This window comes from Prionailurus viverrinus, chromosome D2, assembly GCF_022837055.1.
Source record: "Prionailurus viverrinus isolate Anna chromosome D2, UM_Priviv_1.0, whole genome shotgun sequence".
Lineage (NCBI taxonomy): Eukaryota > Metazoa > Chordata > Mammalia > Carnivora > Felidae > Prionailurus > Prionailurus viverrinus.
The window spans coordinates 8,050,431-8,075,538 of NC_062571.1; the positions used below are offsets into that span (position 1 = coordinate 8,050,431).

Here is a 25,108-nt window from a genome sequence, read left to right on the forward strand (position 1 = left end):
TCATGGAATGAGTCTTGAATATTACGTTTACTGCCTGGTAAAGTGTAACCTAGAAGCATGTTCCCATGCTCTCCCGCAGTAGTATTATACAAGGATTCTAGCAAAGTTCACTTTCAGGATTCTGTTTGATGACACATATGTTAATATTTTCTTTCCCAGGAAGACCCCCCACAATGTGGCAGCTTTTAGCAGCAGCCTACTGGGTGCTTCTTCTTGGACCTATACATGGTTATCACAAGAAAGGAGGCATCACAAATCCTGAGGCTACTATGAATATTGTAAGTCATTCATTAAGAAGAAAACATTAAGATAAAGAAGTATTAATTTATCATTATTTTATATACAGTAATTTAGATATAATCGATGTGCTCGTCTACAACCAGTTCTACATGGACAAAATCTGTGCTTCCTCCCCTTTCCCTGCTGTGGTTAGCCAGTGGCTGAAAGTTGCTAATCTAAGCTTTGAAAGACCCAAGCCAAGTTGGGCCAGTAATATTCCCTTTCCTGGTGGCTTGAGCTACCATCTGATGCTGGTTTCCTGAAGAGCAGTCTCAAGAGTTCATACTGATGACCTTTATATCAAAATGTATTTATATCAGAAATTTATATTAAATTTATATCAAAAGTGGAATGGAATAGTGTGCTAGTCGAAGAATATAAGAAAGAAAGAAAGAAAGAAAGAAAGAAAGAAAGAAAGAAAGAAAGAAAAGAAAGGAAAGAAGGAAGGAAGGAAGGAGGGAAGGAAGGAAGAGAGGGAGGGAGGGAAGAAAGGAAGGAAGGAAGTGAGGGAAGGAGGGAATAAAGGAAGGAATGAAGACAGGGAGGGAGGGAGGGAGGGAATAAAGGAAGGAAGGAAGAGGGAGGGAGGGAGGAAAGAAGGAAGGAAGGAAGGAAGGTAGGTAGGAAGGAAGGAAGGTAGGTAGGAAGGAAGGAAGGAAGGAAGGGAGGAAGGAGGGAAGGAAGGAAGGAAGGAAGGAAGGAAGGAAGGAAGGAAGGGAGGAAGGAAAGAAGGGAGGAAGGAGGGAAGGAAGGAAGGAAGGAAGGAAGAGAGAAAAAGAAAAAGAGGCAAATGACTGACAATGTCCACCATTAGGGCTTCATTCCAATGGGATGCTCCACAGCTTGTATACCTTATGCACCAGTGATGTCCTCACCAGTGCCAAGTTTGTGGTAGAACCTTAAGAAGAATGACATTGCCAAAGTTTCTAATTATTGTCTCCTGTGTGTTCCTCTCTCCACACTATCCAGCAGGTGCCCCTAACCTCCTACATGGCTGAACCCACAGTCCATGGCTAATATGTCCTCGTATCGAAATTTCCCTCTTCCTGTCATATTCGCACACATTCTCGTCCTTCCTGGCCCGGGTGCTTTTTGGTTCTTAATTATTCTATAAAGATAACAAGAATTATAAACATCTCTAGAGCACTTATGTCGTGCCAGGCATCGTTCTAGATACTTTATGTATAACCCTCAGAGCAAATCTGTGAAAAAACACTAGTATTATTTTCATTTCACAGTTGAGGGAAGCTAGGGACAAAAAGGTTAAATAACTTGCCCAAAGTTGCCTGGCTAACAAGAGAAAGAGCGGGAATTCGATGCCGTACAGTTTGCCTCTAGAATCTAGGCTCATAACCACTGTTTTAAATAGTCCCATAATATATGCACACCTCTGGTGCACGCTGCATGGGCAAATGCAGAATCCTGTGGTAAAGGCGTGAGCTTTGGAGCTCAACTTACTCAGACTCTCCTTTTGTCCTTAGCTTTTCCTAGAGTACAGTTTCAGGTAGATTGCTCATCTTGCTGACACTGTTCTTTCAGCCGCAAAATGGGTATAATCCCATCTCAAAGACCTGTCGTAAGGATTAAAAAAGCAGGGGACATGAACTGCTCTGTGCGGAAGATGACAGTAAACGGTACTTCCTCTCCTGCGTGTGTATCTCTGTGGGACGTTTCTCTTATCTGGGTCCGCTCTGTCTTCTTCACACCTTTCTCTCTGCCCAAGAAGCTGAGCTGTAAGAACTGAGGCAACAAGTTCCCTTGACTTTGGTCTTCAGTTCAGTTCAGCCGACTGAGATCTTGAGCAGGAGATCAGAAGGCGGAAGGAGGGTGAGATCAGATGAGTTATTGCCCTGGATTCCTCCATGAGGTCACCCTAAGCGGGCTGTGCCCTTCTGCTAAAGGCCATACTTCCTCCCCATGTGCCCTTTTCTCTCTATCTCACTCTGGGCCTGGTGACCACTTTCTCCCACCTCCCTTCATGGGAGGTTGGGAACAACTCACTCGTAACTAGCCACAGGGTACCACACAATCCCCCATGGTTTCCCCCATCAGATGACCATATAATTCGTTTGCAAACATTTTGAGAGTGAACCCTGGGTGCATTCATAATACCAAGCCAGGCAAACCAGGATGTACGGTCACCCTACCTCGCCTTCCCATGCTTCTGTATGCAACCTCTTCCTAAAACCCTCCCCAAGTTATCCTGCTTTTCCTGCTGCATTCTGTCCCAGGACGTCATGGAACAGTAGTTGTATAACGTGAAGTACCACATTGCGGTTTATCAAGACATGACACCATGAATGTGTTCATTTTCCTCCCCTCTTTTCAGAGCCAGATTATTTCCTACTGGGGTTATCCTTATGAAGAGTATGACGTTGTGACCAAGGATGGTTATGTCCTCGGAATTTACAGGATTCCCCATGGAAGAGGATGTCCAAGAAAAAGTAGGATTTATTTTGTTTTGGGAGGAATCATGCCTAAAGCAGAGATTCCTAGGTCTCCTCACAGTACCAGGGTAGCCTTTGTTCTGAAATAGTCTGGCCTGTTCCAGAAGAAACTCATCACCTCCACCGCTAGACTCCATTTCACTTGTATAATCCTTGGGACTTTTGAAAGCAGTTAGATATACAGTTGGCTAAAACAACAGGGGGGTGAGGGACACTATTAGCCCCATTCCAAGCAGCTGAACGCTCACATATAACTTTTGACTCCCCCAAAACTTCACTACTAATAATCTAATGTTGACCGGAAGCCTTATCAAGAGCATAGACAGTCAATTAACATATATTTTGTACGTTATACATATTATATATTGTATTATTATAATGAAGTAGGGTAGAGAGAGGAAAATGTTGTTAGAAAAATCTTAGGGAATAGAAAATACATTTCTAGTATTGTACTGTATTTCTCAAAAAAACATCCACATATAAGGGGACCCAACAAGGTTCAAACCTATGGTGTTCAAAAGCCAATTGTACACTGTTTATGTAGTCTTTTTTTTTTCTCCACCATTTTGTCTTCCTTCCAAAACACACACACACACACGCGCACGCACACACACACACACACACACACACACACACACACAGGGTATTCTAGAGATACCCTCTCTTCAGGCTTAAAAACCAGAACCCTAAGAGTCACCTTGACACTTTTTTCTCCCTCGTTTCCTATATCCAGCCAATCACCAAGATCTATCAATTTTGCGTCTAAATTTCTCTCTCCTCCAAAAACTCCCCTCAGCTTGGACGTGATCATCATCTTTTGCTTCAGCTACTATGATAGCTTTTCAACTTACTTCACTTGTAATTAGTTCTCTTCCTAAGGCATTGGGACTTCATTTTCTAAGTAAATCTGACCCGGGGCTCCTGGGTGGCTGAGTCAGTTAAGCGTCCGACTTCAACTCAGGTCACGATCTCACGGTCCGTGGGTTCAAGCCCCGCGTCGGGCTCTGTGCTGACGGCTCAGAGCCTGGAACCTGCTTCCGATTCTGTGTCTCCTTTTCTCTCTCTGCCCCTCCCCTGCTGCTCTGTGTCTCTCTCTCTCAAAAATAAATAAATATTAAAAAAATTTTTTTTTTAATTTTTTTTTTTTGAGACAGAGAGAGACACAGCATGAACGGGGGAGGGGCAGAGAGAGAGGGGAACACAGAATCGGAAGCAGGCTCCAGGCTCTGAGCCATCAGCCCAGAGCCCGACGTGGGGCTCGAACTCGCGGACCGCGAGATCGTGACCTGAGCCGAAGTCGGACGCTTAACCGACTGAGCCACCCAGGCACCCCAATATTAAAAAATTTTTAAAGCAAGTCTGACCCTATTCGTACTATACTTAAACTTAATTAAACACCCATTTCTAGTTCCCTATAATCAAGATGGATCCCTGTAGAGGAAAGAGGAAGTCACTTGGCAAAGCCACTATTTGCTTTCTTCTCTCATTTCTTAGCTCCTTCGATACTTTGGGGGTGTTGTATAACAAAACCTCCCGGTACCACAATCCTTAATCATGTGAAGAGAAAATCTCGATTTTCCAAACCAGAGGGAGCTGTTGTTGACTTTATAGAACCAACCGCCAGCCCCCAGAAAACTCCATGACCTTTGTAAACACTCGTGAGAACGCCGTCTGCCCAAACTCGATTTCGGTTCTGCCAGGCAAGGTAGCTGCCAAGAGGCGTGAGCTGGACGGCTGTCTGTGTGATGAGAAGCTGTGGGGGCTCAGATCAGAGAGGGCCTACGGCCTCTGACTGCTCTTTGGCAATGATTTAGGAGAATTAGTAGCACCTCTTCTTTCCATTCCCCGGAAAGTTCGATTGAATGGACATAGACTTCGGTTCCTTGGGTCGTGGTGGCCAGAGCCCCTTCCAGAGTATCTCCCAGTGTAGCCTGTCCGATCTCGGGAAGCTGGGCTAGCCCCACAGTGAGCTCAGGGGGTCGTGGGTACCAGCACAGGACCACAAACCATTTGTAAAAGCCGGGGACATGGCAGTCCCTTCTCTCTCTACTCTCTGTCTCAACACCACCCCCCTACCTCCTCCTTTTCTTTTCTCCTCAGTCAAGCTGCTCCAATTCTACATTGTGAGCAGGACTTTTATATCAAGTTAACAACTTTACGTCACATAACATTTCACGGAACATCTCTGCATTTTGCTTCCCGACGATGTAAATGAAACGATGCGGTCGTGTGTAAAATCTAGCCTAGTGCCTGGCATTCGTCAATATTCAAAATTGGCGTGTTTATTGTTTCTGGCGTGTTTATTATTTTGAGAAAAATTTAGTTTTCTAATCAGAGACTCCTTGAGAAATAAAATGTTATTCGTAGAAATAATAATAATAGGGGAAATGATTTATTGTGTTGGACAGTCTCTTATGTATTTTTATCCTAATTTAATTCCTCTGACTCTACTATGAGATAGCATTTGTTACTGTTGCCCATTATACAGATCAGTTAACTGAGGCACAAAGGGGTCAGTGTTGGGAGGAATAGATTCTAAGCAAGAACAGCCTGACTCCAGCACCTATGGAACAACACAATATATTATTTAAATCAAAATCTTACAAGGAGGAAAACAAGACATGAGAGGATAAATAACTTGCCCAAGTAAGTAGTTCATAAAAGACTAGAACCCAGGTTTACCCCGTGCCACATTTCATCCCTTAACCTCTGTCCTATATCAGAGGAAGTCAGGAACAGAATTTTCCGATAGATGCTCAGAGGGTTCAGACATGAAATTCTTGTCGCCCGTGTCTTGCAGCTCCAAAGCCTGTCGTGTATTTGCAACACGGGTTAATTGCGTCTGCCAGTAACTGGATTTGCAACCTTCCGAACAACAGCTTGGCTTTCCTTCTGGCAGATATCGGTTATGACGTGTGGCTGGGGAACAGCCGGGGAAACACTTGGTCCAGAAAACACTTGAAATTTTCACCCAAATCACGAGAATTCTGGGCCTTCAGGTAAAGAGATACGTACTGGTGAAGTGTGTACTTTGTTCATTTATCTATTTTTTTAATGTGTATCTATTTTGAGAGAGACAGAGAGAGAGAGCACAAGCAGGGGAGGGGCAGAGAGAGAGGGAGAGAGAGAATCCCAAGCAGGCTCTGTGCTGACAGCACAGAGCCCAGTGTGGGGCTTGATCTCACAAACCACAAGATCATGACCTGAGCTCAAACCAAGAGTCAGAGGCTCAACCAAGTGAGCCACCTAGGTGCCCCTGCTTTGTTCATTTATATGGATCAACACCCTTTGATTTTTCCCTTACTGTGCAAATACACCCAGTGGAATACTTAAGAAAGAAACAAACGTATCTTCCTCTACCCAGGCTCTGAAGAAATTGTCCTTATTCATTGCACTGATGTTTGTTTTAAAAATCCCACTTGTTGGGGCGCCTGGGTAGCTCAGTCATTTAAGCATCTGACTTCCGTTCAGGTCATGATCTCATGTCTCGTGAGTTCAAGCTCCGCGTTGGGCTCTGTGCTGACAGCTCAGAGCCTGGAGCCAGCTTCAATTTAAAGCCAGCTTTAAAATTTAAAAATTAAAAAAAATTTTAATAAGGAAAAGAAATAAAAAGCCCATGTGTTGGTGTCTGGAGGGCGTGTGTGTGCAAGGTATATATGCAAAAAAAAAAAAAAATCAAAACGCAAAGGTCATCTTTAGAAAGGTTAACTCCAGGACTCTGACTTTGTCAGTGTGGACCCCAAAGGAAGGTTACAAGGTGTGCTTACTAAAGAGGAAAAAGGAAAGCAATCGAGAAATGGGACCAGAAACAAGATTCTGGGCGAAAATTCTGGGAGCCAGACATCCCTGATAAGCCAAGAGGGAGCCTAGAGTGAGTTTGCGCAGATGGTATTTTAAATGTTGATTCACTCCGTAGTGAACAAACCATAGGCTGGCGGGGCTGAAGCCGTCCCTGGAGCCAGGTCCCGGGGAAAGAAAGAGAAAGCCTGACCACAGAATGACTGAGGAGCAGTGCCCCTGGGGCACGGCTGCTTCATTACAGCAGGAAGCCCCGTGCTGACACAGGAGCTAAGAAGCCTGCCTTGAAGGTCCCTGAAGTCATTTGTTCCTTGGTTTCATTCTTAGAAGCCACATGGCATTTCCTGACTCCACACCCCAGTGCTGTTGTGTCACGGGTGATGACAGACAGCATGAGGATATGCCCTAGGGGAGCGTTTTCCCAACTCTGCACAGGAAAAGAGGCCCTGTGAAAACGTGCAGATCACCAGGCCTCTTCCCCGGAAATTCCGAGGCAGTCTGTCCAGGCCGAGGTCTACAAATCTACTTGCTTTATTCTGTTTACAACGTAGGCATTCCAGGAATTGTTCTTTTCAAGGGAGTTTGGCAAATCTGCCGTAGAGTGAGGTGAAACATGACCAGCCTTACAGGAAGATCCTCTGTGGGCCTCTGCAAAGCAGATTTTTCTGACTGGTTTCTTAACCCTGTTACTCTTGCAATCAAGGTGACATCCTCAGAAGTTGCAGAGATGCCTAATGCTATATACTGACTCCAGTCTTAAATCGACAAGCGCCAAGTATCTGTGGCTGCAGTAAAGGTGTTCGAACACTGTAGGCCTGGCAATGAGGTGCTTTTTCTCCAATTTTGTTGTTCTTTCTCTTTGGCAGTTTGGATGAGATGGCTAACTACGACCTTCCAGCCACAATCAATTTTATTGCAGAGAAAACGGGACAAGAGCGACTCTACTACGTGGGCCACTCCCAAGGCACCACCATCGGTGTGTTTGGGCAGGGGTGACCTGAGAGTGTCAGAGGACCTTCTGTGTTCACGGAAGGGGTCAGGGCTACCTCCCTCTGCGCAGTGTCTCTAGCTTGTGGACTCGACCTGGGAAACCCTCTGGCTGGTTTCTGAAGTAACTAAACCAAGGATGACAACAGGGATACACACACACACACACACACACACACACACAGGCTGCCCCCCCCCCCCCCCGTTGAATTTGGAGATTGTTGGAGATTGATAGGTAAACCTGAGGGACAGAGAATTATTCATTTGTGTATACCACACACATTTGTCACACCGGTTTAGATGCTGGGGAGGCAGAGACAAAAATCATATGCATCTTTCCCTTAAAGAGCTTGCAGTCTAATGAGGACACCAAAAAGAAAGCAGAGAATTACAGATCGTGGGGACGAAATGTGGGGACCATCAGTGTTTTTTGCAGTTCCGAGAGGCACTGAGGCCGTGTGGGCAATGCCACGAGGCACCTCGCTCCCTTCCCTGATCCCCATTAGCTAGACGCCTCAACAATACCAACACCATTTCCACCAGGCTCTTTTCTGTATCTGGATCCTAATCAGGTTTCTGGCGTAAAGTAGGTCTCTCCACGCCTGTACTAGGCGATGCATCTTCCCCACGCCTCTCATGCGACCTACAAACATTTGAGATCGCTATCATCCGTGTGTTACAACCGGCTGAATTTGGAAATCCTTTCTAATGGTGAGAATGCCAAATAATACCTTCAGTTTTATGCATACGTAATTTAACCTTCAAAAGATTCATCCGTGAAGGATCCTGTTTTCCACATTTGCAGATTGGGAAAGCGGAGACTTGCGTGGGGAGGTAACGTGCTCAAATCTCCACGCATCTACTGAATGGGAAGCCACAATCATAGCCCAATGTTGTCCAGTATTAAGGAGAGTGGCCAAAGGAGAATGGCCCTCGGGGTTTACCTAGGTATGCCCCACAGTGGGTGTTTGAACCCTTTCTGCAACACTCTCTACCAGTAGACTTAAATTCTCCAGGGACAGGAAAGTCACTGTATTTTGAATTAGTCAATTCCATCCTTGAGAAGTTTAGAGAATTCTTCCTACAGATGGTACTTACTCTAAGTTGTTGGTTTTTTTTTTTTCAGTTCCTGTTGTTCTTTTTAATAGGACTACTTTTGCTATCATTTACGATGAATGAAGACTTGTTCGAAACCTACAAACTAGTGTCTTCTTCCCTTCCAGCTTTCATAGCATTCTCTACAAATCCAGAGCTGGCTAAAAGGATTAAGATATTTTTCGCATTGGCTCCAGTCATCACGGTGAAATACACCCAAAGTCCTATGAAAAAATTAACAACTCTTTCCAGAAAAGTAGTCAAGGTATGTGGCTCCTCCAAGTTTAAATCTGTAGTAACTAAAACGAGCTCTGTTTTCGCTGATTTCAAGGGAAGAGAACCTTAGACAAAATGGCATTTTATAAACTTCTGAGACGATAACAGATATAAGCTATCGATGGAGACGTACCGTGGTGTAATTTTACCAACAGGGTTCAGAGAGCTCACTCCAATGCCATTCTACGCTATTGTCTAAATCCACATCCACAGGCTTCTGTCCGTGTCATTCCTCAATCACAGATAAAGCAAATGTTGATTCGATTAATTGATTTGTTTAATCTAGTAGGTTAAATTTCTCTCTGGCAGCCCTTGGTTTTTCAGGAGAAGTATGGAGTAGTAGTTAAAATCACCACACGGAGCCAGATGGCGTGGGGTTGGATCCTAGCTAGCTGGGTAAATTTGGCCAAGACCTGAAATGTTTGGGGAGTCATTTTCTTCATCTGTAAAGGGGGGATCATAATAGTTCCCACGCATAGGGCTGCTTTAAGGACTGAGGTCAGACATGTGAATCCCTTAGAACCAGGACTTGCACGTTCTAAGCTTTTAATAAATATCAGCTACTTGTTGCTGTCATGATTTGCACAGACCATACCTTCCCCCCATCACTGAAAGTCCAGCTTTTAGTGATTCTCAGTCTGTCAAGTCCTCAAAATCTGGACAATATCCTGAAGTCCAGATTCTCTGTGCTGGCTGACGGCTGACTAATCTGATCAGTTATTCAGCTGAAGTGAACTGGTCCATGTGGCTTAGTGTGTTTTTCTCTTCCATATTGATACGGGCTTCTCCCAGGGCTGACTAAGAGCGATCCTTGTGTTCAGTGATTTCAGTGAAAGCGGATAAAAGTAAGATAATCTTTACGGAAGCCAGAGATTTGGGTTTGTGAGAAGTAATTAAGTTAGCCCATGGTGATTCAATTCTATACTGATACAACCCAGAAAGACACAGATAAATGAAAAGATAGCCTATGTTCACAAATTGGAAGGATTAATACCATTAATATGTCCATACAGCCCAAAGTGAATTGCAGATTCGGTGCAGTCCCTATCAAAATTCCAATGGTATTTTTCACAGAAATAGAAAAAAAAAAAAAAAAAAAAGAACCCTATCCGAAAATTTGTGTGGAAATACAAAGACCCCAAATAGCCCAACCAATCTTATGAAAGTAGAACTAAAGTGAAGACATCACACTTCCTGAGTTCAAACTATATTGCAAAGCTGTAGTAATAAAAACAGTATTGTACCAGCATAAAAACAGGTACGTAGAGCAGTGTGTTAGGGATCCAGAAGGAAACCCACTCCTATTGTCAACTAAATTTTGACAAGGGTGCTGTGGACACAGTGGGGGAAAGATGGTCTCTTCGGTACATGGTGTTTGGATAACTGGATAGCCACGTGCAAAAGAATGAGGCTGAACCCTTATGTTATACCACTCACAAAAATTAACTTGAAATGGATTAAAAACTTACATTTAAGACTTGAAATCATAAAGCTCCTAGAAGACAACATAGGGAAAACGCTCCTTGACCTTGGTCTTGGCCAATGATTTTCTGGATAAGACAGCAAAAGAACAGGCAATAAAGGCAAAAATAAACAAATGGGACTAACTAAAAAGCTTCTGCACAGCAAAGGGAACATTTCGATATGTTGAAAATGCCACCTACAGAATAGGAGAAAATATTTGCAAACCATGTATCTGATAAGGGATTAATAACCAAAATATTTAAAACGCTCATACAATTCAATAGCAGAAAAGCAAGTAATCCAGTTTTAAAAAGGGCATTTTCCCAAAGAAGACATGCAAATGGCCAATAGGTACATGGAAAGATGTTCAACATCACTCACGATCAGGGAATGCAAATCAAAACCACAATGGAGGATTACCTCCTACCTGTTAGAATGGCTATTATCTTTTTTAATGTTTATTTATTTTTGAGAGAGAGAGAGAGAGAGAGAGAGAGAGAGAGAGAGAGAGATCATGAGCGGGGGAGGGGCAGAGAGACAGGGAAACAGAATTCCAAGCAGGCTCCAAGCTACCAACCAAGAGCCAGATGCGGGTCTTGAACTCATGAAGCCTGAGATAATGACCTGAGCTGAAATCGAGTAAGGCACTTAACCAACGGAGCCACCCAGTCACCTCTAGAATGGCTATTGTCAGAAAGACAAGAAATAACAAATGTTGGCAAGGATGTTGAGAAAAGGGAGCCCTTATACACTGCTGGTGGAAATGTAAATTAGTATAACCCTTATGGAAAACAGTGTAGAGATTTCTCAACAAATGAAAATGGGAAAATTTTAAAGAGTATTAAAGAGCCAAAAGAAAGTAAGGAAATACAGCCATTTGCAACATGGGTGAAACTGGGGGGCATAACACCAAATGAAATAAGCCAGACAGAGAAAAACAAATACTGCACTGAATCACTTATATGTAGAATCTGATATTAAAAAGCCAATTTCCTAGAAAAGGGGAATAGAACGGTGGCTACGAGGGGCTGGAGGAAGGAGAAATGGGGAAATGTAGGTCAAAGTGTACAAACTTTCGTTTATAAGATATTTAGTGTCTTATGGCGTCAATTATTCCTCAATAAAGTTGAAAGTGAATGAATGAATGCACGCGTGCATGGATGAATGAGTAAAAAAATGGGTAAAAATGTGTCAAGTTGTTTGGGAGATTCACTGAGATGATACATGTTTAAGCATAGTACCAGGCCTACAGCAGGTATTCACTAGATATTATCTAGTAGTATTCATTGAGTTTATTTTGGATTCAAAGCCACAGCACTTGGCGTTTCAGATTTCCTGTTTGCCAGTTGTTTATCCCCTCCTTCGCTCCCGCCCCTTGTCTGGTCCCTGGGCATTTACGTGTTCTTGTATCTTGCTTGCTTCGACCCTTTGCTCCTTACATGTTCTTTAAACAGTGAGCCTTGTTAGTATTGTCTTCGCTTCTTAAAAGAAAACTGCGAGGCTCAAAGAGGCTAAGCAGCCTGTCCCGAATGACCCAGCTAGTGGGTGACAGAACCAGAACTTGAACCCAGATCTGACCAGGTCATCGATGGTGGGTGCTCTTTCTTCTGTATAGTTCTTTCCCCCACCTTTTCAATGCCAGGCTGAAGAAGTCAGTCCGGGATCCTTCGGGTGCCCCGCTCAGCAAGCCACGGACAGCTGCATCCAGCCCATGGGCGGCTTGGCAAGTCACGTGACCTGGCATGCAGCCATGTACCCAAAAGAAGTGGTGCCTTTTTAAATTCACCCAGTTACCGAAAGAGCAAATTGAAGAATCTTGTGCTGTTATGGGACACACACGCCCCCTCCAGAATGAACTTGGAATTACATTCTACAAGCCACGTTTACCACGCTATACAAATGGGCCCTGCGTTACTGGCCTGCCTTACTCTCCTCTCTTTTTAGGTTAGGGGGAAGGAGCAGTTATTTGTCCCTGGGTAAATATATGACCGTTTTGCTGAGTCACTCATGCATGGGTGTAGAGGTAAAGTCAGCGACTGCCATGCTAATTCACCCAGTATTTGGAAACACCGGCTGTCAGAATAAAGAACAAGGGCCTTTTATGGCAGATGGAACCTCTTTCTTCTTCTTTTTGAATGTTTATTTAATTTTGAGACACAGAGAGGGAGAGAGAGGGAGTGCATGTGAATGGGGGAGGGTCAGAGAGAGAGAGAATCCCAAGCAGGCTCCACGCTGTCTGCGCACAGCCCGACTTGGGTCTCTATCTCACAAACCGGGACATCATGACTTGAGGTGAAATCAAGAGTCAGACGCTTAGGCGACTGAGTCACCCAGGTGCCCCTAACCTCTTTCTTCACATCATGCTTCCACGGTTGCTCACTTCTCTGAACTGGTACTTCCTTTTCATTCGGAGTTTCTGCCAAGGGTGGATGATGAAGATATTGGTCGTTGAAAACGAAAAATGTTAGGGGAGGCCTGGGTGGCTCAGTCGGGTAAGTGGACTCTTAATTTCAGCTCGGGTCGCGATCGTGTGGTTTTGTGAGTTTGAGCTCCCCATTGGGCTCTGCGCTGGTCGCACTGTTGCTGTCTCTCTCCAGATAAACAAATACACTATAAAAATTTTTTTTAATGTTAAAAAGAAAAAGAAAAATGTTCACTGGTGAAAACCAGACCCTGCTTCCTACCTTCACTACTTATTCATGTGCCAGCCACTCCATTTAGATTATTGCACTTGAGAACAGAATAGATGAAAACGTTCCTTTCAGAGGTAAGTTCAGGGGCACCTGGCTGGCTCAGTCGGTAGAACGCGTGACTCTTGATCTCAGGGTTTAAGTTTGAGCCCCATGTGTACATATTACTTTGTTTTAAGTTTATTTTTCTTTATTTTGATTGAGAAATAGAGAGCAAGCAGGGAAGGGGCAGATAGAGAGGGAGAGAGAGTCGTTGTCAGCACAGAGCCCAATGCGGGGCTTGAACTCACAAATGCGAGAGCACGACTGAGCAAAATCAAGAGTCGGATGCTTAACCGACCGAGCCCACCCGGGTGCCCTGGGTGTAGATATTACTTAAAAATAACGTCTTTTGGGGCGCCTGGGTGGCGCAGTCGGTTAAGCGTCCGACTTCAGCCAGGTCACGATCTCGCGGCCCATGAGTTCAAGCCCCGCGTCAGGCTCTGGGCTGATGGCTCAGAGCCTGGAGCCTGTTTCTGATTCTGTGTCTCCCTCTCTCTCTGCCCCTCCCCCGTTCATGCTCTGTCTCTCTCTGTCCCAAAAAAATAAATAAACGTTGAAAAAAAAATTAAAAAAAAAAATAACGTCTTTTTTTTTTTTTAAAGAAGCCATTCTTTAAAAACAAAACAAAAAAAAGTTCTCTCTATGTGTCTGTGGCTACTACTAATTACCATGTGGACAGTTACACAGGAAGAGTTACAATTTGATAAGTGGCTTAATAAATTATCTAATATATTGTTCAAGTGTCCCAGTGATTGAGACAAAATGAATAAGAGGCCAGAATGAATTAGATAATGTCTGCCATGGTTAATTATTGCCTTCCCGACCTAAAGAAATATGATTTGAACTAGCTTAACAATTATAGCCTCTTTTTTTTTTAACCTTCCTCCCTCCCCCTCTCCCATAGGAAGGGGTAGATAAAGTCACGGTGTGTCATAGAGTCATTAATATTCCATGGGATATCAAATATTCCATTAAATGAAGATTACCTTTGATCATATAAAATAACCACTTTTCAAATTCAGAATTCAACCAACTCTACCCAGGAGGAATTCACCGGATCGAGTTTACCAAAGATAGCCTGAGATCTTATTGTGCACTAACGCAATAAAAATAAATGCTAGTTATTATTGTTCTAATCTAATCTAATTGATTGTTATAATCACCAGTCAATAAAGGATTCCAGGAAAAAGATAAGCGAGGTTTGTTTTGTTTTGGTTGTTTTTTGTTTTGTTTTTTTTTTTACTGTAAATGGATGTTTCCGAAAGAATTAAAAGATACTTTTTCATCCTCATATCTAGTTTATTATCCTAAGATTATAAAACTAGTTTTTGTGAAGCAAAGGTAAGATTCGTCTTATATGCACAGGAGTTTGATATGAATGTGTGTGCTAATTTGAAGGGATTTCTAAAGTTCAAAAAGTAAGTTCAACTCACTGGCAACATTGCCTGAAATTTCACTAGTAAAGATTCATTTTAGGGGGATTAAGTTTTGCCTCTGGAAGCGTTTACTAAAAGATTCTGGAAGGAATGGCTCATTAAGTCTATATCATTCACTACTTGTAATGATAGCTATTGTTTGGGGAATGTTTACTAGGTTCTAGAAGATTCAGTAGGTACCTTTTAAACATGACTTATGATCTTGACAACAGTCCTTTACAACATAGCATGTTAATTTTTTATTTTATCATCGAGAAAGTTCAGGATAATAGAAATTAAATACTTCCTTAAGGTGTAAAGACAGAGTCCAGAATCGAACCAAGGTATCTGTGACTCCAAAGCCTTATCAATTTCCTACGGTGGCTAATTTCTCAGAGGGCATTCTGAAAAACACCCCAAGTAGAGGACCTTGGGAAAGGGAATCATGAGATGTGTTGAGAAGACCACAAAGGTGGGCTGGGAGAACCAAAAACAAAATTTACCAGGCCTTTCCATTTTACTGAGGACTAGCACTGAGCAGATATCACTTCTGTCCAGTTCTTGGCTGAATGACCACTCACTTTCCACTTTTGACATCCACATCTGTGAAATCTGATGGCATCTCAAATTGATCTTGCAGGCGTTTTTTGGTGACAAGATGTTCTACCCTCATACCTTTTTTGACCAATTCATTGCCACCAAGGTATGCAACCGGAAGCTATTCCGTCATCTCTGCAGCAACTTCCTGTTTACTTTGAGTGGATTTGACCCAAAAAACTTAAACATGGTATGTGTAAGTAGTCGGATCCAGAAAAGCAATTATGTTGTTGCACAGAGGAGAGGAGAATGTGCTCTGAATTGCGCGAAAGCCACATCTCAAGGTCTCCTTTTTGTCTCCTGATTTGAAATTATATGTTGATGGCCTCCGACTGAAGCTGGGGGGCGGGAGGCGGTTCCACCTGCTTTAGTAGGAGGATTTGAGAAGGCTTTGCCACTGAACATTCTCACCAACCCTTGCTGTTGGCCAAAGCGCCGCCATTGGAAAAGTCCTCCACTGACATGAAGACTATGGTTTTGAAATTTATCTTGCTGTGCCTGAGGTCTGTCTATCTCAGACCTACTGAAGTAGAATTTCAGTATGCCCAAGCATCTGTAATTTTTAAACCAATTTCCCACTTTCATAGGTGATCTAGAAATAGTCATTTTGTGAACCACTGACTTCTTTAATCCATTGGGATTAAGGGATGGCTTTCCAATGATAGCTACAGATTCACAGTTGAAGGGACACTGAGAAGGATCAGTTGGGTTTCTTGGGGAGTCCTCTCCAGCTGAAATCCTTTTCTTCTTTAGGCACCATGAGCTGACTAGGGGGGAGGTGGAAGACGGAAAGCTGCTGTTCACTCCCCAGCCAGAGAGGAGGTATCTTTGAAGCCAGAAGCAGGACATAGTTGAAAATGGTCTCCGACTATCTCAGATTTCCGCCCAGAGCCTAGTCTCCCTCTGTTACTGGAGAGCACTGATTAAACACTTTTCTTGCTTTCAGACAAGATTTGTAAATAGCCGTTTATGCAAAGCCTGCCTTAACCCCTGCCTTTTCACACTCCTTTTCTGTTTTCTCCGTTTACCGAGGGGATTGCACGTGCCTGTCGCTTAGATGGTAGCATATCATGTAGGCAGAGCTGGCAAAGAGCTGTAAGCAAACACAAGAGGGATAATTTCAAAAGCATCTTCTCGACATGGCCTCAGAGTTTGCCAGAGGAAGACTTCCTAACGTGACCCTCTAGAACATTCACTGAGGGCCCTTGTTGTACATTTATACAGTCAAATTGCCCCCCCCCTTTTTTTTTAACTGTTGGGGGCCGGCCTATGGAATCTCTGCAAGGATGTCTATTTTAGTGGAGGATATCCTGGGATGTCTGAGTAGCGTTTGTGGAACTTTGAAGGAATACACATGTCCAGGACTCAACCCTGGAGATTTTGATATTGATTCAGTAGGTTTGGCTAGCTCATGAGGGGTAGTGTTTTTTTTTAAAGCTCCATGCTCCTTCTGTGCTCACTTTGGTGGAAAAATAACCGTTTTGTATACTAAAATGTAAAAAAAAAAAAAAATGGCAATGAAAAATATCAAGTTTTTTTTTTTTTTAATCCGGAAAAAAAGTCTAAATGTCAGTGGAGGTTACAATCCTGGATGGATTATGTTCCACAAACTTTCAGAGAGCCCTGTGGAATACTCACTATGTTCTTAAAATCCGAAGGCAGAGGAAACATTTAGATCTTTTCTCAATGTCTCATGATGAACAACTCTCTCAGAATGTCCTTTGGGACTTAACACAGGGTGACGAAGGTCACTGGGGCTCTCGCACCCTCAACCCCCCTGTACTCTTGGGCCATCTGAGGTGAGGCGGGAGAGAAAAGGCATGTTCGTGTCTTTGACCGGCGGGATGGCCTCTGTGGGCTTTATGAAGACTGTACAGGACAGAACAGAGCTACGGGAGGAGAAAGTTCTTAAAGAGGGCATGGTCCATGTTCATTCCCCAGAGAGAGAAAGAGAATATTCAAGTTTACTTGCGGTGTGGTCATATGATTAGCCTCCCGGTGAGAAATAATCTCCACTTTGCAGAGTCGCTTGGATGTTTATTTGGCACAGAGCTCTGCGGGAACATCTGTGCAGACCATGCTGCACTGGGCCCAGGTACGTGCTCCCTACTCCTGGTCTGATGCACACACATCGCCCCGAGAGCCCTGAGGAGGACACCCAGAGCCCATCGCAGGGTTTTTCAGGCACCTGCCTCTGTCAGGTGGATGCTTCCGAAATCAGCATCAACTCGTGTTCCTTCGCCGTTCTCTCTTCTGTTCTCTGTGTCCTCGGTTTCTGGTGTTTGGGCCTGGTTCCCACCTATTCGGACTGAACTCTGATTTTTGGGTTACTCCCAACTGCCTTTTCTAGGGAAGGTTTGTACTTCCTCTTTTGGGAAACCATCCGTTCTAACAGAACTTTATATAACATGATAGAGCTATTCCGGAAAGATCTGCGCATCCTCCTATTGGCGAATGGGCCATTTCAGAGTGTGGAAATAATGCTCTACTCTGCGCAAGTGAAGTATGAGATAGAGACGAAAATAGATTAACGGTTTCTGTTTTCACTCTCAGTTTAAATTTGTGTGTGTGCTACCGTATTGCTCAATATTCAGCAAGTTCAGGGAGAAGTCATATTCAATTGGCCCAGCTTTCTGAACCAAGTGTGATGAGTGTGTGGGGGGGGCGGGGGAGAGAAGGGTCTTCCCAAAGTTTTGACATATCCGAGATCCCTACGAGTTTACACTTTCACCTCCACCCCGATAAGTTTGCTCCATGCTTTACGGTTGAGAATCACTGCTGTAGATAGCCTGAAACACTAGTTGAGGACTTCTGAACTCCTTTGAAGAGTTCCACGCCCAGGAGATAAGCCCTCAAGTTCCTGCCGGAAGAAAGATGCTCAGGACAGAATGTCTCCCCCCCGGTGAGGAGACAGAGAGGGTCTGTCTCTCTGAGGGTCTGTCTGTGGTGGGTAACACAACTCCAATTTCACTTTCCCTGAGCACTTACTATGTGTCCTTGCTGTTCGTACGTGTGATTTCCTTCGGTCTCACTGAATTCTCTTAACAGTCTTTCCACGAAGGCATCGATACCCCTTATGCCACAGATGTCCTGGCCTGTCCCTTACGTGTCTCACAGCTCACTGCTCTTAGAAAGATCTCTTCTCCTGTGGCAGAAAGTCCTCTTGAGGACAGAAATAAGTCAGGGGGGGTGGGGAGGGGGATGAGGTGAGACACTTGGTCATAGGTTATGCGGACGGCTACGGCAAGGGTGACGACAATGACGAGAGTAGTAATGTTAGTAAAAAGAGGTTTGTTGAGCATTTCTAGGTGCTACACCCTAGCACCCTATTTAATGCATCACCCAGTTGAATCTTCACTATGAGGAGAATGTCATCATTCCCATTTCACAGACGGGAATTAGGGGAGATACGTAACTTGCCGTGGATGACACATTCAGTAATCCGTTAAGCCTGGACTGAGACCAGGTCTGTTTGCTGCTAGAACCCAGGTACCTAAGGAGCCCACGCTGCTGCTTCCCATTGCTGAAAACCGACCGCGGCGGACCGCCTCTGTCAATAGAGAGCATGATGGGAGTAATTTTAAACGAAGCATCAGGATTAAATCAATGAGTGTGAAAAAAAATCTCTGAGATTCAAGTTCAGGAAAAAAAAAGCAAAAACAAAAACAAAAACCATGGGACAGACTGAGAATCGCCTACTGGAACGTGTGAGGTGAACGTGAACGTGACCTCCTTCCTCGGTCCAGCGTGGGTGGCAAGTCACAGAAGAAGGAAGCCCCAGGCGTGCAGGTGTATGACCGTTTCCATTCTCGTAGCGGAAGTCTGAACATGAAAATGTCCAAGTGGCGTGCCCGGTGTCTCAGACACTCAGCATGTGGCCCCGCTCCTGACGGACGACACGGCTGGCTGCTGGGGGGACAGAGCCCCTCACACGGGAAGCGCTGAAGCTACTCCGCGTGCACGTTCCCTTCAGGAGCAACAAAAAGTGTTCAAGAACAGGGAATGTAGTGACGACACCCTGACAGGGATACTGGACACAGCTGTGTAGGAAAACATCAGTCACTTTTCAATGTCGATGAACAGCTGGTGCCTCTTTCAAAAAAATTATGACGATTCCTGAAGCTAAGATGGTCAAGAATCATTCAATCGCAGCATCCTTGTAGACGTTCCTCTGTAGAGTGTTATAACACCCGAAGACGTTGTCGTCAGGGCGCCTCGGTGGTGCAGTCGGTTCTGCGTCTGACTTGGTTTCAGCTCAGGTCATGGTCATGATCTCACAGTTCATGAGTTCCAACCCCGTGTCAGGGTCTGCGCTGACAGCACAGAGCCTGCTTGGGATTCTCTCTCTCTCTCTCTCTCTCTCTCTCTCTCTGCCCCTCCCCTACTCATTCTCTCCCTCCCTCTCCCTCTCAATAAACAAATAAACTTAAAAAAAAATAAACACATTGCTATCTGAGAATTTTCACTGGAGAGGTATAGAGGAGAGTAAAAGACGGTCAGTCAGTTCTGTGAATTACTCTATCGGCTCGTATCAGTCTTATTATCCGGCTTATTAATCTTTACTGGACTTTAGCTCTTGTGCCTAAAGAGTGGGATGTAATGTCATCCTCTTTGTATATTTTCTGTTTACTGTCTTTATTTATTTTAATGTTTACTTATTTTTTGAGACAGAGAGAGAGAGTGGGGGGGGGGGGCCAGAGAGAGAGGGAGACAGAATCTGAAGCAGGTTCCAGGCTCTGAGCTGTCAGCCCAGAGCCCGGCTTGGGACTTGAACACACGAACCATGAGACCATGACCTGAGCTGAAGCCGGACCCTCAACTGACTGAGCCACCCAGGTGTGCCTCTGTTTACGGTCTTTAAATGCATGTTGTTTTCTTATATCATCGTAATGTGTTTTTATTTCTATTTTATCATAGGCTGCTAATTCTGGTCTGTTCCAAGCTTTTGACTGGGGAAACCCTGATGAGAACATGATGCACTTTCACCAGGTACATGGATGACCGTGGTCATCAGTCTCCACTCACTAAGTACCTGCTAGGTTCCAACACTGTGCCACGTATTTTATATAGATCAGATTCCACTTATTGGTTTCTTATCATGTTCCATACCATTATTTCTAAATTTTTTAATGTTTTATATTTTGAGAGAGAGACAGCTGGGAGGGGCAGAGAGAGAGACACACACACACAGAATCTGAAGCAGGATCTAGGCTCTGAGCCGTCAGCACAGAGCCCAACACGGGGCTCGAACCCACGAACCATGAGATCATGACCACGGCCAAAGTCGGACCTTCAACTGACTGAGCCACCCAGGCGCCCCTTTTTTTAAAAAAAATTTAATGTTTCCATATTAGTTTTGATCCTTACAATTACCTTACAAGGTAAATATGTTGCCTCCACGTTTGCAGAGGCTCAGAGAGGTTAGGTACATTGTCAAAATTATTTAGCTTAGTAATGAACCAGGATATGACTCAGGGGTTCCTGGATTTTATAGCCCTACTTATTCCTTCTCAAAAAATAGAAACTCTTGGGATACCGGGGTTGCTCAGTCGACTAAGCGTCCAACTCTTTCAGCTCAGGTCATGATCTAACAGTTCGTGAGATGGAACCCTATGTCAGGCCCCGAGGTAGCAGCTTGAAATTCTCTCTTTCTCTTTCTGCCCCTCCCCAGTTCCCTCTCTCTCTCTCTCTCTCTCTCTCTCTCAAAATAAATAAACATCAAAAAAAGTAGACACTCTCAGCACTTAATTAAAACCATGTTTTTCTTAACATTTATTTACTTATTTTGAGAGAGAGAGAGACAGAGAGAGAGAGAGAGAGAGAGAGGCAGAGGGAGAGATGGAAAGAGAATCCCAAGCAGGCTCCACACTGTCAGCGCAAAGCCGGACTTTGGGCTCGAACTCACAAGCCGTGAGATCGTGACCTGTGCCGAAACCAAGAGTCAGGCACTTAAGTGACTGAGCTGTCCAGGGACCCCAAGACCATATTTTAAAAGGAGAATTAAAGATATGTAATCTTTGTTTCTGGAACATATGCTCTCATTTCTTACCCATCTATTATAAAATGAACTAACACTGCCCTATTAGTTCTTTGGGATGACAATTACTGCTCATTTAACATATGTGTGTATATATATAACTATATATATACATATATACATATATATATACATATATATATAACTATATATATGTATATATAGTGTATATATATACACTATACATATATATATGTATATACTATATATATATGTATACTATGTATACATATATACATGTATATATATATAACTATATGTGTATATACACATATATATACATATATATAACTATATATATATACTATATATATGTATATACTATGTATACTATGTATATATATATATATATATACACATACTATATATATATATACATATATATATAACTCAGGTTACACAAGTGGCCATCAAAGATACATGAGGTTTTCAAAAAAAGGGGTATGGAAATTTGGAAATTTTTCAAAAAAGCAGACTTTCAATGCCACCATAGTAACTGCGATAGAGAAGATACGTAATTTCAGCTGGAGTGAAGAATCTGATCTTCCTCCCAAACTGCTATAGTTTTCTCCCAGGCTGCTTGCCACACACATACCCACATAGTCCCAATTTGTCTTGTGAGTAACCAATTTCTTACCCTAGCAAGAGTAGATAGTTGCTAAAAGGAAAGAGTCTTGGATGATGAGCTTACCTTGTGAGAGTTAAACGTCAACTTGGATGAGAGCTGTGTCACGGGGATGATCTTTCCCATCTTTAGGATACATGGTGATTCAAGTTTATATATGAGTCGTTTGCTCGGGACCTTGGGAAAGAAATGGAAAACCCCAAACAAGCTGAGGGTGAACAACATGTATGTGTAAAAAGCAATAACCTTTGTCACAACTATGAGTAATCAACCATAAATAAGACGGGCATAATTATCAGTGTAATCACCAAACCTTCATTACTAAGTAAAAAAAAATTTTGGCCCAAAGTCAGCATGTCTCATTTGCATCCTGATTTGCATATTCATTTTTGGCTCTGCCTTCTTCTGAGCTTCCTTTCATCCTTCACAGCATCCTAAATCATTGCGGTAAATGTGTTCTGGTTTCAGGGGCTCCTCAACCCCACTCTCCTGCCACGAAGCTTGCTAATATTTACAGCTGTCTTTCTACTCTTTAACTTTCTCCATCTTTGCATCTAAGTATTTATGCTTTGTATTATCCCGCTGAGAAACCCAGAGTCAGGAAAAGCATGCCTCCTCTTGCCCCAGTTTGCTCTTGGCCTTTGGGGCCTTGCGCGGGCTCTCCCCAGCCCTTAAAGCACCACTGTGAGCCCTGATCTGTGCTCACTGGCCTCCCTGCCTTGTCGCTGCCTTCTCACCTCCTCCTTTATCACTTGCTCCTAAGCCCAGGGCCACGGTCTCCCAGCAAGATAGGGGACAGGCGACATACTTAAGATATTCAGTAACTCTAAGACCCGGACACCAACCCATCGACTAACAGTAACTTCTGTAATGATCGAGCCTGTGATCTCTGCTTGTATATCGCCCTGCCGAGAGAACTGAAGGTGCACGGTCCCCAAGTCAGCCCCCCCCCGCAACCAAGTCATCAGGTACATTACTAATTTAGGAAACCTCTCCCTGGCCAAGGATACAGTTTCCCAAGGATCTGTGTCTTTGTCCACGTTACCCTTTCTTCCTAACCTTGCTGCCAAAAATTGTTAACAACAGTGTAGAAATCTGCTCAGGATGCCATTAAAAAAAAAAAAAAAAAAGAATGACCATAGACTGAGTGGCTTAAATCACAGAAATCTATTTCTCACATTCTGGAAGCTGGATGTCCAAGGTCAGTGTCCAGCTGGTGGGGCTCTGGGGAAGAGCCCCTTTCTGGCTTGTAGACAGTCACCTTCTTGTCATGTGCTCACGTACCCTTTCTTCTGCGAGTGCGCTTGGAGAGAGAGAGAGATCTCTCTCTTCCCCTTCCTATAGACTGCCAGTCCTACTTAATTAGGACCTGGCCCTTATGACTGCATTTAACCCCAATTACCTCCTAACAGCCTTACTTCCTCATACAGTCAAATTAGAGGTTAAGGTTTCAACATCCAAATTTGGGGAAAACACAATTCGGTCCCTGGAATATGGTGGCAGTCCGTATTCTCTCAGTTGTGCATGGCAGGAGACAACGTGACATTAGGTTTAAAAAAATCTATTTACTGCTTTACTGTACTGAACAGGGTGGTGATCAACTCACAATGGCTGGGAACTGGAACGCTGTCCTCCGGGCTCTCCTTCTCCCTGCGCCCCGCCCTCTCTCTCCCAGTTCTGCTCACAAATGCTCTTTCCCTTCTCAGGCTATTTCAAAAATAGGAAGATTGTGACTGCGTGTGCTCAACTCGTATCGTTCTTTCCACCACAAACCCGAAGGAAAAGCCAGGATTTTTCTCAGGAGCACTGGCAGAAAGTTCCAGAGAGAACTCTGGCCCGGTTTTAGCCACGTGCCCATCTCTCATCCAGTCACTGAGGCCAGAGGGATGAAGGACTGATTGGCCAGGCGGGGTCATCCGGGGCCACTGAGGAGCTGGGGGATGGGATTCGGTGGATCCCAGAGAGAAGGGAAAAGACATCACGTTCTCTGGAACAGGCTGGCTCCTTGTTCACGTCATACTTCAACTGTCTTCATCCATTGGTCTCAGTGCTCCCCAAAGAGTCTGCTCGAGTGTCAATAATCCCCCCAAGCCCAGATTTCTGCACCAGAGAAGAGGTATTTACATTTATCCTATACATATATATATGTGTGTGTGTGTATATATATATATATATACACACACACACATATATATTGTTTCAAAAGGACATACTCCGAATGCCAAGCCCTACAGGAAAGATGGTCACCCATAAGGGTGCCTTGGGTGGTTCAGACAGTTAAACAACCAACTCTTGATTTCAGCTCAGGTCATGATCTCATGGTTCATGGAATCGAGTCTCATGTCAGGCTTTGTGCTGACAGTATGGAGCCTGCTTGGGATTCTCTCTCTCTCTCTCTCTCTCTCTCTCTCTCTCTCTCTCTGACCATCCCCCCTACTCAAAATAAATATACTTAAAAAACGTTTTTTTAAAGAAAGATGGTCCCCCATAGAAATAAAAGCCCCCTTCCTCAAGGATTCTTTCCTATTTTCCCCAATGTGCAAATCAGAAATATCACGGTTATCTTTTTCTTTATTCACAGTTCATACCATTGCACAGAAGTGCTCTCGAGCACTTCTAACATTTTAATGTTTGGAAATCGTTAATTGCATTCTAACTGCATACTTTTAGCATTTGAAGAACTTGCTTAACAATCGATAAGGTTACTTACTCCCCTGATGTGGTTTTCTGCGAAATCTGGTTTTTTCTCTCCGTCTCTAATCATACTTAGCTCACACCTCCCTTGTACAACGTGACCAACATGCAAGTGCCCACAGCTGTGTGGAGCGGAGGACACGACCGTGTGGCTGACCTCAAGGACGTTGAGAATTTACTGCCCCAAATTCCCAGGCTTATTTACTATAAGTTGATTCCACACTACAATCATGTGGATTTTTACCTCGGACAGGACGCACCGCAGGAAATTTACCAAGACCTTATTAGACTGATGGACGGATGTTTGCAAAATTAAATAGCTTCCCTTTCTCTAAGCAAGTGGATTCTTAAAATAATACTGTGGCGCCCAGACCCTAAGGTGACCGCTCCAATGATTTTCGCCTCCTAGTGCCCGTGTGTTGGTGTAACCCTCTCCCCTTGAGTGTGGGACGCCCTTGAGACTTGGTTCTGGCCAACAGAATTGGCAAAAGTAATGGCGTCACACCCTTGTTTGGATCACGTTTATGGCAAAGGACGTCAACTCCTGATTGCGTCATATTATAGGAGAATCCATCAAGCAGACTGGAGAAGAGATCTCCCTTGTTGGTTTGATGAAGAGGACAGATATGTGGAGGAAGCCTACATGACCTCTAGGATCAGTG

The 25,108-nt window shown here is 43.9% G+C and overlaps 1 protein-coding gene across 2 annotated transcripts; it reads left to right on the forward strand.

The window, feature by feature from the left end:
• The first annotated feature begins 173 nt into the window (after positions 1–173).
• On the forward strand, positions 174–24,762 carry LIPK (lipase family member K). Of its 2 annotated transcripts, none has more exons than XM_047825782.1 (9): positions 174–278; positions 2,609–2,723; positions 5,527–5,725; positions 7,391–7,500; positions 8,735–8,871; positions 15,134–15,280; positions 17,114–17,185; positions 20,008–20,079; positions 24,523–24,762. In XM_047825782.1, exons 1-9 carry the CDS (start codon positions 174–176, stop codon positions 24,760–24,762), a joined length of 1,197 nt encoding a protein of 398 aa, XP_047681738.1. The 2 variants fall into 2 exon arrangements, with proteins under 2 accessions (XP_047681738.1, XP_047681739.1); XM_047825783.1 differs by having other exon boundaries at positions 5,626–5,725.
• The last annotated feature ends 346 nt before the right edge of the window (positions 24,763–25,108 follow it).